This window comes from Natrix helvetica (assembly GCF_964273705.1).
Source record: "Natrix helvetica genome assembly, chromosome: 2".
NCBI classification, from domain to species: domain Eukaryota; kingdom Metazoa; phylum Chordata; class Lepidosauria; order Squamata; family Natricidae; genus Natrix; species Natrix helvetica.
In genome coordinates, this window is record NC_138552.1 from 189,814,194 (window position 1) to 189,830,996 (window position 16,803).

General features: G+C 41.8%; 1 protein-coding gene and 1 long non-coding RNA gene across 2 annotated transcripts in view; one reads left to right on the plus strand and one right to left on the minus strand.

The window, feature by feature from the left end:
- LOC309387792 overlaps window positions 1-16,803 on the plus strand; it is a 957,351-nt gene that overhangs the window by 753,914 nt on the left and 186,634 nt on the right. The gene's annotated exons all lie outside the window — the stretch shown is intronic.
- Window positions 1-16,803, minus strand: part of FRK (fyn related Src family tyrosine kinase) — a 76,360-nt gene that overhangs the window by 32,876 nt on the left and 26,681 nt on the right. The window contains exon 3 of the mRNA XM_081945894.1: window positions 2,327-2,448. Within this exon, the coding sequence (XP_081802020.1) occupies window positions 2,327-2,448 (122 nt within the window). The remainder of the gene's footprint in view (window positions 1-2,326; window positions 2,449-16,803) is intronic.

The following is a 16,803-nucleotide window of genomic DNA, read 5'->3' on the forward strand; positions in this document are numbered from 1 at the left end:
ATTATTACTTTTTGTTAGTTTTTCTCTTTCTAATTTCAAAAATCTAATGAATTCATTCACTTTTTGTTTTAGAGGAAATATGCCTTGAACCTGCAACTTCTGTCAGCTGCCACAAGAGGGTGTATGTCATGGAAAGCTACTGCTGTACTTTTAAAGTTTATTTTCAGTTTTCAAGTGCGCATTCGACATCAATAAAGCAGGGTTAGCGAAAAGCATTGAATTATAGTGTCTTTTATTGCATATCACACTTACATACACTTCATGCTACTCGGATCAGGATAAGCGATGTTGTACCAAGCACAGAAAAAGAGTAGGACATAGTAAGCCAAAGAAATTAAAGATATGATGTCAGAAAACAAAAGAAAATATGCATAAACTGAATGTTTATTGTTTATTATTTATCTCCAAAGAGCCAGTTAAGGTGTTGGTTAAGGCATTAGGCTAGAAACAAAGAATCCGTACAGTCTAATCTCATGAAACCAACTGGGGGTGGGGCCAGTCTTTTTTCTAAAACCCTAGGAAGCAGGTAAGGGCAAACCACTTCCAAAATAACCTTGCTAAAGAAAATTGCCAGGAATTGTCCAGGAAATTTCCAAGAGTCAACAATGATTTGAAGATATCCCCACCAAAGATCTTCCTAACCTTGCAAAACATTCTTGTTTCCATACACTTCTTCTTATCATCTATTTGTTTCTTAAACTTGTTACTTCTGTTGTTTGTCATTTTACCCATACCAAGCCCAATATTCTATGCAAACTAGGATCTCTAATCCATAGGCTGTCTTGCAAGCCAACATAAGTGACCTGCATCCCGTCAGAAAGTATAGCCCCGTGATGATGAACCTATGGCATGTGTGCCAGAGGTGGCACGCAAAGTAGGCATGCTTGCCATCGCCAGCTGCTCTTCCGGGTTCTGTTGCAGCGTGCATGCTGGTCAGCTGGTCTTCACACAAAGACTAGCTGGCCAGTGCACATGCAAGCTCCAGAACCCAGAAAGAGCAGCTGGCCGGTGGGCATGCACATCAGACCAGCTGTCCAGGGAATTGCTCTCTTCCAGGTTCCGGTGCTCCAGCACTCCGGCGCTTTCGCGAGCATGCACTCCATTTTCAGCACTCAGTGCCAAAAAAGTTAACCATCACTGGTATACGCAATAAACTAACAAAAACTCATGGTCCATATTCCTTACACTTACATAGGTTTGGTGAAAAACCCTAAACTTTTTAAACATATCTGATTATATTCAGAGTAATTTCAGAGTAATTTCAAAGCAACCAATGTTAGTATTATATGGTGAGGTTGATATTAGAGAAAAGCATCAAATTTGCCAATAAAAATATATCTTTTCCTTATTTTTTGCATTTTTATGGTATTCATTATTTATTAAAGTCTTGAGTCAAGATTGATTCCTGGTGGACACATTTGGACACATCTGTTATTTTCTTTCTGATTTGTTTTTTCTGCTGGTATGGAAATAGTTTACCATTGCCTTCTTCATAGATTTAAAAAAAACCAATGTAACCTTCAGCAATAATTACATGTAGATTAAAAGGTTCATGAGATGAATCATTTTATAAAGTTTCACTTGCAGGGGTGTCAAAAAAAGTCAAAAGAGAAGTCTTGCTGAAATGGAAATATTTTTATCAAGAAATATTTGGGCTGTAATCTTATGGGTGACCACTAGATGTCAGCAAATATAAACAACATTCTTAACCCTCTGCTGCCATATAATGGTCGTCTGGATTTTGGCAACTAAGATTCGTTTTTTGGCAACTAAGTATCCTTGTAGAAAGAAAAGCAAAATGGTTGGGATATATTTTGGGATAATATTTTGGGTTAAGGTTGGAATAAACAACCTTCCCTGTCCCAAATGATTCAAAGAAGGATCACAAAGCTTATGAGGTAATCTTTTTTTTTATCTTTAAAAGAACTCAAAAGCACTTCTGCTAAAAGCATGCTCTGCTAAAAACCTAAGAAATAATAGAGCCTTCAAGCGCTTCTCAAAAGTATTCATTCATAGACACTCAAATCTGTATGCATCAGTGGTGGGTTCTTTTACTACTTTTACTACCGGTTCGCTCATGCACTTCTGTGCCTGCACAGAAGCATCCGGGCAGGTAGAAGGAGCCTCTTACCTCTGCCACTACGGATCCGGGACGAACAAGCAGAAACCCACCGCTGGTATGCATGTTTACTTCTAAACAATGACCCACTCACCAGATAAAAAGTGTATGTGATCATCAACAACAGCTGCCAGTTTATCTAAACCAAACTAAGGAAAATTAAATTAAATTTAACAACATTTCTATGATTGAAAAAGTGGAGGGTACCTGAAAGGGAAAATTCACCCTTTTGGCTTTCACTCTCTCGGATTAGAAAAGCTCCTGACTCATTCTCATGGTAAAGGAGTTGTTTCTCAGCATCTGCTCGTTTAATAGATCCAAAAAACCACCTAAAAGAGAAAGAAGTAGATACAACTAGTTAAGAATGGTGAAATCCAAATGAAGTACAATATAAGGGGAAATAATACAAGGTGAGCGGTATCGATTGATAATTGCTATTAGAAAGAACAGGAAGTTCCTGTTTGTATTGCATTGTGTAAATGTGTTGTACGTCTAAGTTTTGTGTGTGTGTGTATTTTACATGTTTGTTAATAAAATTGAAAAAAAAAGATACAACTAATTAGTACTCAGAACTAGGTTTACACAAATAATCATATGTTAAAGCAAAGGACCAGTTCTAAACAAATTATTTATCTATGAAGTATAATCTTAATAAGTAATAATACAGACAGGAGGTCCTTCCTCATACATGTTGGGAACAGCACAAATGAATATACAACTGTTGCATATTGAGACTGGAGCAATAGGCTCCACCAAGGTCCTCCATTCCACCAAGGTCCTCCATACCGATTGGCTGAGTCGCCTGACAGCTCCCATAAAAGAGCTAGCTGTCAGACAGGCCAGCGCTGGATCTGGACATAGTTATCAAATAAAGAGCTGTTTGTTGTCACTGAAACCTGAGTCCTGTCTCATCCGTTCACCCTATTTTACAACAACAGCATTTAGAAACCCATCTGATCCTACTGTTTTTTCAGCCTCAGCAAGTTTAAGATAAGTGGGAATTTCCCAGAATTCCCACGCCAGACTTGAGTTGTTGAAGTGCATACATCTTAATGTTGCTGAGGTTGAGAAACACTGTGGAACACTGTCTTATCCTATGTGCATCAGTGTCACATCAGCTATATAACCAATTACACTTTCCCCCAAAATACAAATTAACTAAAAGAGCCTAGAAGTAGACACTCATGCCCTATGTCCCTTCGGCCGATTCGCTCACACAGAGAGGCACTCCTCCGGGTGCCGTCCACTAGGCTGTGCCAGCGGGTGACGCCCGGGGGGAAGGGCCTTCTCTGTGATGGGCCTGACCCTCTGGAGTGACCTTCCCCCTGACATTAGAATGACCACGGACCTCCGCTCCTTCCGCCAGAAGCTCAAAACCCACCTATTTCAGCTAGCCGGCCTGGCCTAATTCAAGCTTTCCCACCTCAGTTTGTATTTTTAAATTTTGGTTTTAAGGTTAGGTTTTTAATTTTTATAAACTTGTACAGGGGTCTGTTTAATCCAATTTTAATTATATTTATTATCGATTGTATGGTCTTAATTTTGTACCTGTACACCGCCCCGAGTCCCTTCGGGGAGAGGGGGCGGTCTAGAAGTCTAATAAAATAAATAAATAAATAAATAATAATATGTCATGCAAGATCCTTTGTCTGATTTCAAAAACTAGTGGAAGATATCTTATTCAGGCCTTTAAAAAAAATATTTCTTTTCACAGTATTTTGGACATTTTTAAAAACAATTTCTGAGGTCAGGATGTTATTTAAAAGGCCTACTGAGCTCTTGCTTTAATAATCTGTGTTGTTCTGCTGTTTTCCAGTTCATGGATGCTAGCTAAACTATAAGTAGGTTAGTGAAAAGTCTCTTGGAAAGTAAATCACTGCAATAAAGCTGATAAAATGATCAATCCCTCTGTAGCTGCAAGAGATCACGAAAGCTAGTTACGTTGTTGAAAGATAATACAATGCTTTAAATTAAAATAAGGAATTAACGGTGGAAAAGAAAACAACTTAACTCTGCATTATCCTAGCCTGGTTATATAACAATGCATGCCTAAACAGAATTACTTTTAATTAAAAGAAATGAGTAGAAAGGATTATGAGAAGATTTTAAATTGTTTTAGGTAAATATATTTAGCTTTGCACAAGTTGTTTTTAATGAGTTTTCTCACCAAGCTACGTTAATATTTAACACTTTATTATTGACTTTTTCATAAAGGAACATTGAGATTTCCAATGGTATCTAACCTTCCTAATTTTGTAAAGTACAATTTCCTTTGCTATGTTAAATAGCAATCCAATGAAATAGCAGCACTAGTCTTTTGTCATAGTACTGTAATATTCTCATTTTTTTAATTTTTAAAGCTGAAGTTTTAAAGCTCCAATGAATAGGAAAAATACCAATGAAAATTAAACAGACTGGAGGAGGGGGGTGGGGTTGACCAAAAGGAAAAAAATGATGGACTAATTTATGGCTTTTGGTTATTGGAACGGAATGATGGGTGAGATGGAGCAATCAAGGAAGGACAGAGGGCAAAGGAATTATGATTTATTGTTCCAGTTGTTAATGAAGATGGTGTCAATTTTGAGAGAAACTGATCCAATTCATAAACAGCAACTGAACAGATTACCAGAATACTTTGGCAAGTCACTAGGAATAATGGGGTCTTTATGTGAGATATTGCTTCATAAAAATAATTTGACTCTTAACAATAGTCACTGCTGTTGGATTTTAGTTTCTGGCATCTCAAGATGGAGAGACAGACAATTTTATTTTTGAAGTATCTTGAATAATTATTTTGTCCTGTGCTACAACTTTCCTTCTCTTCTGACCTCCTTAAAAATAAATTCTTTCTGTGCTGATCTTTTCCATTTTTCGTAGGGCTATTGCTTGGGGAACTTTTTAATTTTTTTAGACACTTTCCGTGTGTTTTAATAATGATCTCAGAAGACTGAATTTTTCATTGGAATTTTTCATGGAGCATTAATTTTAATACACTTTAAATTGGATTTTCTTATTGTGTGGTTCTGGTTTAATGATCACGTTCCATAAATTATGAGAAAAAAAATAAGAATTTTAAGTTCTCTTTTCAGTTAATAAGGAATCAGAGGGAGGGAGGAGGGGAGCGGGGAGGAGGGGGAGAGAGAGAGGAGAGAAACAGAAAACAAGTGTTCATATCCATTTCTGGATTTTTCTCATTTTATTTTAGTCCTGCCTATCTTGAGATCCCAATGTACTAACCTTGTGAGAATGAAGACCTATCAAAAAAGTAATTGGCCACCCCAGCCTAGAGAAAACAAAGGATGATTAGCTTTAAAAAAAATTAAAACAAACTAGCTGGAGCTAATCTAGTTTTATGTATTCATTGTTCCCTTATGCACATCATTATAGAATTGTGTGTATTATATATGCTTCTCTTTCAATACACACAGACACACACAATCCCACACACATTTTTTAAAGTTCACTCATAGAACTGTATCTCTCCTGCTCCGATGTAGACAAAATATGCATAAAGAAGAAACAACTCCTTGGGATTTTGAGTCTTTATATTGTCTGCATGACAAAGAAGGCATTTAGCCTCAAAAAGTAATAGAAGTATTCGAGGATATGATATTTATTCTATTGTTGTAAAGTGGCTGCCTTTAGAATGAGAGGTGACATAGAGAGCCATATGCTGAAGCACACTGCTATGCTTTGTATCTAACTTCAGGAAAACAGCAGCTGATTATTTTGATTGAAACTTGAGTGTGTAGGAATTCAGGTGTTGGAAAAATAGTTCCGGGTTCTAGTCCTCCCCCATAGATGCTCACAGGATGACTTTGGGCTAGTCAGTCTCTCTTAGCTAAGCCCATCTCACAGGCATACAAATGCAGGACAAAATAGAAGTTGGGAGTGTTTTATATATTTCTTGAGGTCCTGAACAAAAGAAAGGCAGAATGTAAATCTAATACATAAACAAATCAGTCAACAACAACAAAAAATAGTGGATGGGAATGAACTGAATCAAATTAAATCCAGACAAGATAAAGGTGTTATTGTTTGTTTGTTTTTTCTTCGAATTTCTAGACCGCTCCCTCTCCCGAAAAGGACTCGGGGCGGTGTACAGTCCACACAACAAACAATAAGTATCAAATACAAATATAAATACAGATATAAATACACATAAGGAGGAGGTTAAAAATTTAAAAAGAACTATACGGAAGAATATAAATCTGGTTCTAAAAACCCTAAACCCTATTGGCAAAAGAAAAACTGACAAACTGGAATTGCAGTTCCATCTGACTTGGTTACTGTGTAGTGTGTTCTTAAGGAATGTTCAGAAATGTTAGCTCGTATAAAACCAATTGAAGATGCCAAATGGTGAATGATACAGAGATGATTTTATTCTATTGATGAAACAGTTACCCTGGTTGCCAATTTTTTGCTAGACTTTTTTTTTCCAAGAGGGAGTTTTTGATTTTTACTCTTACCAAACTAAACAGCATGTGGTCTAGTGGTTTGTCTGAGGGACTTCCTCTCTTGATATGAACCAGCCTGTATGTTAAAGTGAGCAAGAAAGTCTCTTTATATATAGTCTCATTTTCTCAAGTCCATTTGTTATGATCAGGCTTTCAAACTATGCTTTTTTCCCCCTTTTAGTGAAGAAATCCAGACTTTCCTCATAAACTGGGTTGTTATGATTTGAGGGAATTAGTAGGATGCTTGCTGAAAACAGCCTATGTTTTTGCCTAAATAATCACCTCTGAATTGACACAGAGCAGGTCAGAATAGAAGAATGTTGAAAACAAACAGTTAGGCAGGAGGTGCAAATGGCTGTATACTTCATTGTTGATAAGCATGGATGCCTTTGAGGACAAGCTGAACCTTAGCAGATGTTTGCCTACTGAATGTATACTCATTTTGTAATACCTAAAATATCGTTTTCTTTTTTCTTTTTCCTTTCTCCACTGTGCAGCAGCTACCCCTTTCTCTTACCACAAAACTTCTAATTCCTTCTTCTTGATTTCTTCTTCTTTGTGGTTGAAGAAGAGAAAGGAACACATTTGTGTAATATATTTTCATGCTTTTGTTCATTGGATATGGTTGGTATATGGGGATCAGTTCACTTTATAAATTAGGTTTGTATAGGCAACTCATTTTAATCAGTTAGGACTTCATAGTATTAATATTTTTGGAATGTTATTTCCTTCCAGTAACTTATACATGTACATAAATGAATAGATACACTGGCATTTATTGGGTAGAATTATTTTCAGATGGAATTTGCAATGTTAGATTGGCAAGGTTGGAATGCTGGGAATTACAAATAACTTTTTCTGTCTTCTTTCTTCATGCTCGTCTTAAATCCAAGGTTGCTTTCCTCCATTGTTGTTTTATTACATTGCAATGTAACTATTTATGTTTAAGTTTTTCTAGTTAGCTCCCTTAAGTGTCCTCTGAAGAGGAAAATGGGCTACAAATCTGATCAAATTAATAAAATAGTTAATCAACAAAATTCCATATAGTGGAGTGCACTAAATATGCCTGCAGTCCAAGTCATGAGGTAATTCATGTTTCGCAGATAGGAATAATGAGGTCAAAATGTTAATCCTATGAGTCAAACCTTCCTGAGAATAACCTGTGAAAAAGTCAAAGGGGCATCAACAAATTTAGATTGCAGCAGAAACATGAACCCAAACCTGATTCCAAGGTGAAGCCCTTGCAATAACAATGATTTGTTTCTTTAATCAAGCTGTTGAGTGAGTACTGTTGCCAGGATGAGGTGAGGAAGGGGGAAATGCTAAAGGATTAAATGAAGATAGAGGATCATTGGTTTCATCCTCAATGCAGTAAGTGGTTTCTAACAACTTCCCATTGTCTTATGATTTAAAGATACACTTTGTGGCGAACAAACTGCCACACACCTTTTTGTTTTATTTATAATATTATAAAGCTGGCCTTTAGAAAAGGGAAGATGCATCAAAATCTTGACAGTTCTTGAGCTTTAATTGTACTGTTTAGGATTCTTTGGCTTAGGAAAAAAAGAAACCTTGGAGGGACACAATTAAGGTATACAAAATCATGCAAGGTCAGGGAGAAGCTTTCCTCCTTGTCTCAAAATACTAAGATTTGAAGTCATCCAGGGAAGTTGACTGAAAGGAGAAGCCCTTCTTCATACAACACATAGCTAGCCTGTTGAATTCATTCTCATGACTTCCACAAACCTAGATAGTTGTAATACCAGGCTAGATGTATTCAAGGACAAAAGGTCTATCAAGAACAATGAGACCATATTGGCCTCTGGTTGGAGGAAGTCTCTCTCTAAAGGCCAGTTACAGGAAAACTACAAAAAGAAAGGATGTCCTACATGGAAGGATCCCAGAGACATCTGGTGGGCCACTGTGAGAAACAAAAGGCTGGACTATAAATGGACCTTGACTTGCTTGCAGTGAGAACTGGTATGTTCTTATCACAATCCAGCCCCATTCTACACAGTAAATGGAATAATACCATAGGTAGATTATGCTGGTCTATGACCATAATGCACATTTGATTTGGCTTGATTTAAGATCAAAAGAGAGAAGTTGGGTAGTGAAACATCTGCAAGCAAACAACCAAGCTCAGAGGCACCAAGGACTTCACAGTTCAATCCTGAGCTACAAAGATTCTCTTCTATTGGTAGAAAACTGTTCTGACCCCCCCACCAACACACACACACACTCCGAGCCACAGATAAAGTACCAGATTTATTTACAGACAGACAGGTCCTTGCCAACACTCCAACACAAATAAGCCTTCATAACAACTCGGCACTGGTAGCACTGGCAGCAATCCAGCCTGCCACGCTCACAAGACTGTTCTCCCACATTAGTTCATGCGTTGACTTCTGCAAAAGGGCGTGTGCACAAGCAGTCCTTTTATAGTCTGGAGAGGAGTCTAATTATCAGCAGCTGAGAGCAATTACCTCCTGTAACTGCCGCAATTGCCGGTAACGAGCATCTAACAACTCCCTGCTGGTGTCTGACTCACTGCCCCTTGTCTCCTCCCCACTGCTCCAAGGCATGACATCAGGAGCACCCTCCCTTTGGCTTTCACTACTGCTCCAGGCCTCAGGCGCCTCCTGGTGGCCAACCAGCCTCTCTGATCCCTGCTCGGAGTCAGAACCCTGTCCAGGGTTCTCCACATCCTCCAGAGCTGACTCATAGGGACCCTCGCTGTCGGAGTCTGGTGGCAGCTCCAACGGCTCCTGCTGGGCCACAACAGAAAACAATGGTGGCTTGTAGGCGGTACGCCCCGGTAGTGTTACAGTACAGTGCTCCGGAGGGCCCACCCACCCGCCTGCCCTCCTTACCTGTATTTGAGCTCTTTAGCACTTCCACGCACAGGCATGGAGCATACGGTGCCTGCGCGATGCTTCACCAAGCAGCTGGAGCATCGCAGAGGCATCGCGGAACATTGCAGGAGATAAGGATGCATGTGGTGGACGCCAGGCCCCATTGCACCGTACCAGTTGGAACAGGATCCAGAACCCACCACTGGTAGAAAAGTCTAAATAGTTGCATTCTAATCAAATGAATGGCCGAGCTATTTAGAAGACCAAGGGGATGTCTGCTTTTATACTGAACACTGTAACTGTTTTCAACAGCTTGGTAACAGCAAAATATGAAAGGAAAATCAGAGCCAAACCATATATTGCATTTATTTTTGAGCAAGACAGAAATCTGTTTCAAAGAGTCTGCCACCAAAGTATATTCCATTTGAACATTGTAAGATTATTTTGTTTTCATTATTCATAAAAGTAATGAAAAGGGAGTTCTTTTTAAATGTTTAAGACCAATTCAAAAGCTGTTATATAGTAACCAAACTTTAAAAAATTTAGAAAGGAGAAAACCTTCTCTCAGAGCTCAGCAGAACTATCTCTTCCTCCGGCCAGTTAACAGATTGAAATAATGCTCAGTGTAAACATTTGCAGGTTATGAAAGAACAGGTTGTAATTGTATTCTTCGTTTTCCTCTTCTCATCAGCTCTGTTAATATGTAAACACCAGATGAATATTTCCCTCAATAAATCTTTAAATAAGACTCCACCAAAGAATTGCATTTTTAATGCTACGCTCTTTTTTTTCTTTTTAGAGGAATCCATTCTTCTGACTTGACTTTTGTTTTTCTTTCAGATAAATATTTAACCAATTAATAGCCTGTATACGCAACTATTTGCCTTCTAAATAGTCAGGGATGCCAAGTGAAATGAGATGAGGTTTTGGCATCCAGAAATTGACAGAAATAGGCAAATTTCTGTCAGCAGCTCCAGCTGCTTTTGCTAAAATGATGAAAACTATATCATACTGTAATCTCAGTCCAGTTGGGGTGTGTAATGACGCACAACAACAAAAAGGCAGTAGTTGCATCACAGTGGCATGACATTGCTTTTGTAATGGCATTTTGGCATTACTGTGACTGGCAAATATTGCTATGTGTTCAACAAGCCAATAAATTTTGTTGGTAAAACAGATAGTCTTTGTTGAACAACTACCGTATTTTTCAGAGTACAAGATGCACCTTTTTCCCTCAAAAAAGAGGCTGAAAATCTGGATGTGTCTTATACACTGAATACAGCATTTTTTGCCTCCTGAAACTCCGCCCCCTTCACCAAAATGGCCGTGCAAAGGGCTTTCAGAGAGCTCCTGGAGACTGGGGAAGGCAGAAATGAGTCAGAAAAGGGCCATTTTTTGCTCATTTTGGGGGGGAACCCCCCAGGAGCACTCTACAAGCCCCCTAAAGGCTATGCATGCCTCTTTGGAAAAAAACGGGGCCATTTTTGCAAAGAACGGGACGTTTTTGGAAAATTTGCAGAGTGCAAAAACATTTTTTTTAATTTGTCTCTTCAAAACCTTGGCACGTCTTATAGTCCAGTGCGTCTTATACGCTGAAAAATATGGTACTCTTTCAATGACTGTTCAAAGTTACGATGGTGCTGAATGAGGGGGCCTTATGATAGAGTCTCATAGTTGCGACTATCACAATATCCACAATCACACCAGAGGTGGGTTGCTGTCAGTTCGGCCCAGATCAGCCGAACCTGTAGTAGCGGCAGCGGGAGGCTCCCCCCACCCGCACGGACACTTCTGCGCATGCTGGTGTGTGCCTGAACCGGTAGTAAAAAGATTAGCAACCCACTTCTGAATCACACAATCATGATTCAGGTGCTTGGCAGCCAGCTCACAATTGCGACTGTTGGAACATTCACACAATCACCATTTGCAACCTTCACTGCCAGCTTCTGAGAAGCAAAGTCAATGAAGACAGCTGAAGATCACAAATAGCAATCAAGTGATAGTGATATATATTCTGTGATTGTGCAATTCATATAACGATAGCAACTGAGAGTACCATAACTTTCTTAAAACAATGTATTCACTGACAACAAACATGTTGCTTAGCAATATAGTTGCCATTATGAAGCGAGGTCTGCCTGTACATAGAACAAGTAAGGAAAGTATGCAGCATTTCTCCACTTCCTTAAGAGTAGCTTTGTCACATGAAAAAGGAGGAAGGAAGGAGGAGTAGGTTTGGAATGCAACAGTCAGCAGTATTCTAGGTCAAGGATCCATTGATATCTTTTTCTGGATCTTTTTCCTCCACCGTCCCAAGCAGAATCTGGCCTACATTTTTAATCCCTGACTTTCTTTTGCTCGTTTCTCCTTTCTCACCAAATTTAATCCCTTGCTGTTCTCTTTCTGAGTTATCTTGATGATGGATATATGGATGGACAGACAAGAGTCCAAAACTTCAATAGAAGTTTGCTTAACCATCCCATTGTGTTGGAATGAACAAAACTGCTAAATTAAATGATATTAAATGTGGAAAGGACATGGACCAATTATATCCTTATTTATGTGTCTAGCTCATCTCATATTTGTTGAGGGAGACAGATGTCTCCATGGTTACAGGCTTGGTACTGCAAGATCCTTTTCTGGAATTACAGTTTGCACTTTGAATGGCTGAAATTTCCAGATAGGCTACTGACTCCTCGCTTGGAAGTTCATTCGTTCGTTCATTTGTTCATTTATTCACTCACTCACTCACTCACTCACTCACTCACTCACTCACTCATGCACTCATTCATTCACTTTTTATAGCCTCTTGTCTCAGTCCAATTGACTTTGGGCTGCAAACAATATCACAATGTGCTATATGGCTTCACAATTAGAACAGAATTTGTTAGATATTCACCCTATCTACCATGGTTTCCACCAAGGTCCTCTGTTCCGGTGAGAACAGAGGTTCAATCCTATTGGTTGAGAGGTCTGACAGCTCCCTATAAAAGGGCTGTTGTCAGACCAAGCAGTTGCTGGATTGTACATATTGTTTACTTGTTAATAAAGAGCTGTTGTTGCCATAAGCCTGTGTCTGCCTTCTCAATACCCAATCTAACACTGGCAAAGAAGGTGGGATTGGAAAGCAAATAGGCAGGAAAAAGAGCAGCAAAATCCAGCAAGTAGATTCAACCCGGAGCTCTCAGCGCAGCATCGAGTGACCATTTTGAGCAGCAAAATTGAATTGCACTCTATACGAAAAATGGCAATGCATGTCCCGCCAACTCTGTATGACCCGGTGGCCGAGCACTGGGAATCGTACATGTTATGATTCGAATGCTTCCTCGAGGCCAACGACCTCACGGGCATCCCTGAAAGTTGAAAGAAGAACCTTTTCCTGGGGTACTGTGGCCGAGAGGTTTTTGAAACTGCGAAGAATCTGTCGGAGCCAACACCGCTCCAAGCGGTTCCCTGGGCGGCAATACAACACACTTTGAAAACCCACTATGCACCAGAACTATCAAGGCACCTTCGCCACCACGAATTCAACATTAGGAACCAGAGAGAGGACGAATCAATCAATGAATATGTGGCGGCGCTTCATAAGGCAGCCACCTATTGCGAGTTCCGTGACCTGGATGACTTAATATTGGACCGCATAATCTGCAGTGTGCGGGACATTAATCTGCAGAGAAGATTGCTTGCCAGATCTAATCTGTCTCTGCAGATCGCACTCGATGAAGCCAGAGTGTCCGAATCAGCAGACAAATCAACGGAGACCTTGCAGTGCCAACAAAACATGCCACAAGCTGCACAGAAACAAACGAGCATCCACAACGAGGCCGCAGAGCCCAAGCACTCTGACAGTGAAGAAGATGACAGCTATCGCATGTGCAGTAGCCGCACGAAGCTGGCACGAAAATTCAACTCGCATATGCCATCTTGTGCAAGCTGTGGAGGAGACCATGCCCGGTCTACTTGCCGTTTCCGAGACGCAACCTGTCAGCGTTGCGAACGAAAGGGGCACATTGCCAAAGTGTGCCGGAGCAAATTCCCTGCCACCATGACAGCCTAAACCTACTCCGAGCCACCAACAGAGGCCCAGCCCAGGGGCCTGGCAGAAACCACAAGGGCGCACAGAGAGAGAAACCAAGGTTACCTATCACACTGCGCTAGGACAAGTCCGCACCAGGCGGCCAAAAGGTCACTGTCCTCTTAGAGGACACTCCCTGTGAGTTGGAGTTAGACACTGGATCGTCATTAACAATCATGTCATGGTCAACCCTGAAGCAAGCAATCCTGAGCTTGAAAAAGCAGCACCTTCGCACCCCTGACATCAGCCTGCGAGACTACCAGGGGAACCAAGTCCCCATTGTGGGTCATGGCACCTTCCGGGTGAGATTCAAGGAATTCTGCACAAAACTTTCCATGACTGTGATCAGCGCAAACCTGCAGAGCCTCCTGGGACTTGATTGGTTCCAAGCCCTGGGGTTGGAAGTGACCGGGATCAACTCTGTGAAGGAACATGGCGCTGAGGCCATCTTTAAGGAGTTCGAGGACGTCTTCGGTACTGGTCTTGGTAAGTATGTGGGGACGCCAATCTCCTTTAGCTTGGATCCCAACATAGCGCCAATTAGGCTAAAACCCAGGAGATTATTTTTCGCTCTCCGCCCTAAAATTGACAGGGAAATTGACAAGCTCGTGAGCCAGGGAATCCTAGAACCAGTTGACCATGCATGCTGGGAGACCCCTATTGTGACCCTGGTCAAGCCTGACGGGTCAGTCCGCATCTGCGTGGACTAGAAATGTACAATTAACAATGCGCTACAACAAAGTGCATACCCTGTACCCATTGTACAGCATTCGCTAGGCCCAGGAAATTTTTTTACTAAATTAGACATGGTGCAGGCATACCAACAATTACCTATAGATGGCGCTACAGCAGAGGCTCAAACCATTGTGATGCACAGGAGTGCATTCAAATGCCACCGCCTGCAATTTGGTGTTAGTATCGCCCCTGGACTGTTCCAAAGTGTCATGGAACGGCTTTTGCAGGGGATACCAGGAGTCATCCCCTATTTCGACGACATCTTGGTATCGGCTGCAAACGAGGCACAACTTTTAAAACAAGTAAGAATGGTTTTGGCCAGAATTAGAGAAAAAGGCCTCCAGCTCAAAAAAGAAAAATGCAAAATTAATGTACCAAGGGTTGAGTTCCTTGGGTACATGATCGATGGCTCTGGGATTCACCCGACATCACAAAAAAATAAAGGCAATTCAGGAAGCCCCCACACCCCACACTCAAGCAGGTGTTCCTCGGGCTCCTTAATTTCTACAGCATTTTTCTTAAACAGAAAGCCACCATTGCTGAACCATTACACCATCTCCTGGCCAAGATCGCCAAGTGGTCCTGGGGCAGAGCCGAGGCTACTGCATTTGCCGTGGTCAAACAACTGCTGACAGCTGACTCCCTTCTAGTCCAGTGCAGCCAGATGCTGCCATTGGTGTTAACCTGCAACACATCTCCATTCGGCGTCAGTGCTGTCCTCAGCCACCGCATGCCCAACGGCACAGAAGCCCCTATTGCCTTTTACTCAAGAACTTTGTCTTTGGCGGAAAGAAACTACAGCCAGATGGCCCGCAAGGTTCTGGCTGCAGTGGCAGGAGTTAAAATGTTCCATGAGTACCTTTACGGCTGGATTTTCGAGCTTGTAACCGACCACAAGCCATTGCTAGGGTTACTGGCTGGGGACCAACCTACCCCGGTGTCGTTATCACCTCGCATGACCAGGTGGACTGTTTTCCTGGCTGCCTATTCCTACAAACTGATCCAACGCCCTGGTTCCACGTTGGGGCACACAGATGCATTGAGCTGCTGTCCCCTACCAGAGCTTCTTGCCGACCCCACTCCCGAGACATCGGTGATGCTCATTGACTGCCTGGACACTGCACCTGTCTCATCCAATGATGTTGCCCGTCATTCTGCAAAGGACTCCACCATCAAACAAATTTTGAACTGGGTGTGGAGGGGGTGGCTCAAGGGGCATATTGGGGCTGATTTTAAATTGTATTTTACAAAATGTGATGAGTTGTCGGTAATTAACAGCTGTCTACTGTGGGGGGACCGGGTGGTTGTTCCAAACAAACTGCACAGGGCAGTATTGGAGGCTTTACATATGGGGCATCCTGGCATTGTCAGGATGAAGTCTTTGGCTAAGAGTTACGTGTGGTGGCCTAACATGGACAGGGAGATAGAAGAATGGGTGGCTACCTGCACACTGTGCCAGGAGTCCAGACCAGCTCCCCCAGAGGCACCTGCTAAGGAGTGGGAGCGTGCTCAAGCACCATGGTCTAGAGTGCACATTGACTTTGCTGGCCCAGTTCATGGCCAAACTTTCCTCGTAGTTGTGGATGCTTACTCGAAGTGGTTAGAGGTAGTCCTGATGACCTCCACCACAGCAGAAGTGGTCATCAAGGATGCTATGGAGATTTTTCTCCATGCACGGCCTGCCCAATGTCTTGGTCTCTGACAATGGGTCCCAATTCATGGTCATACAATTCGAGACCTACTTAGCAAGTCAGGGAATCAGGCATGCCCTGGTCGCACCATTCCATCCAGCTTCCAATGGTCAGGCGGAGAGAATGGTGCAATCTGCAAAAGAGGCCCTCGCCAAGTGCCACTACTGGGAGAAGCCCCTCCGAGCTTCTCATGGGTCACCGGCTAAGGTCCCACTTAGACCGGCTACACCGAAACTATTCTGCCACTTCACCCCCTGACTCCACAAGCAAGATTCAAAACTTTAGCATAGGGGACTCGGTATATGCCCACAACTACTTCCCGGGAACTCTGTGGATCCCTGCCACGGTGATAGGCATCACCGGGCCTCGCTCTTATCTGTTAGAGCTTGAGGATGGTAGAAACTGGAGGAGGCATGTTGACCAACTCTGTGGTTGTCTCTCCAACTCCACACTTAGAACACCAGATGTAACTCCTGAACAAGTCAGCCAAAGCCCTACCCAAACGGAGCAAACGCTCACAGCCAGCTCAAGCCCAAGGGTACCAGGGGACTTATCTGAGTTTGTTGCAGACCCAAGGCGAGCTCCAAATGAGCAAATCTCAGAAGCTCCAGCCACGGCCTGGGAAAAGTTCAAGGAGGTTCCACCAAGCGGAGCTGGAGAGCAGACAGGTCCATCCAACCTGCCCAAAGAAACGGTTCCAAATGAACTGCGCAGGTCTGGTAGAACTAAATAAAAATCTGCCTACCTGCCTGGTTACATGACCAATAGAAGCATCCCAACTAAGAGGGGAGAGGTGTTAGATATTCACCCTATCTACCATGGTTTCCACCATGGAAATATCTGCAGGGAAATATCTGCAGGATAAAATCGC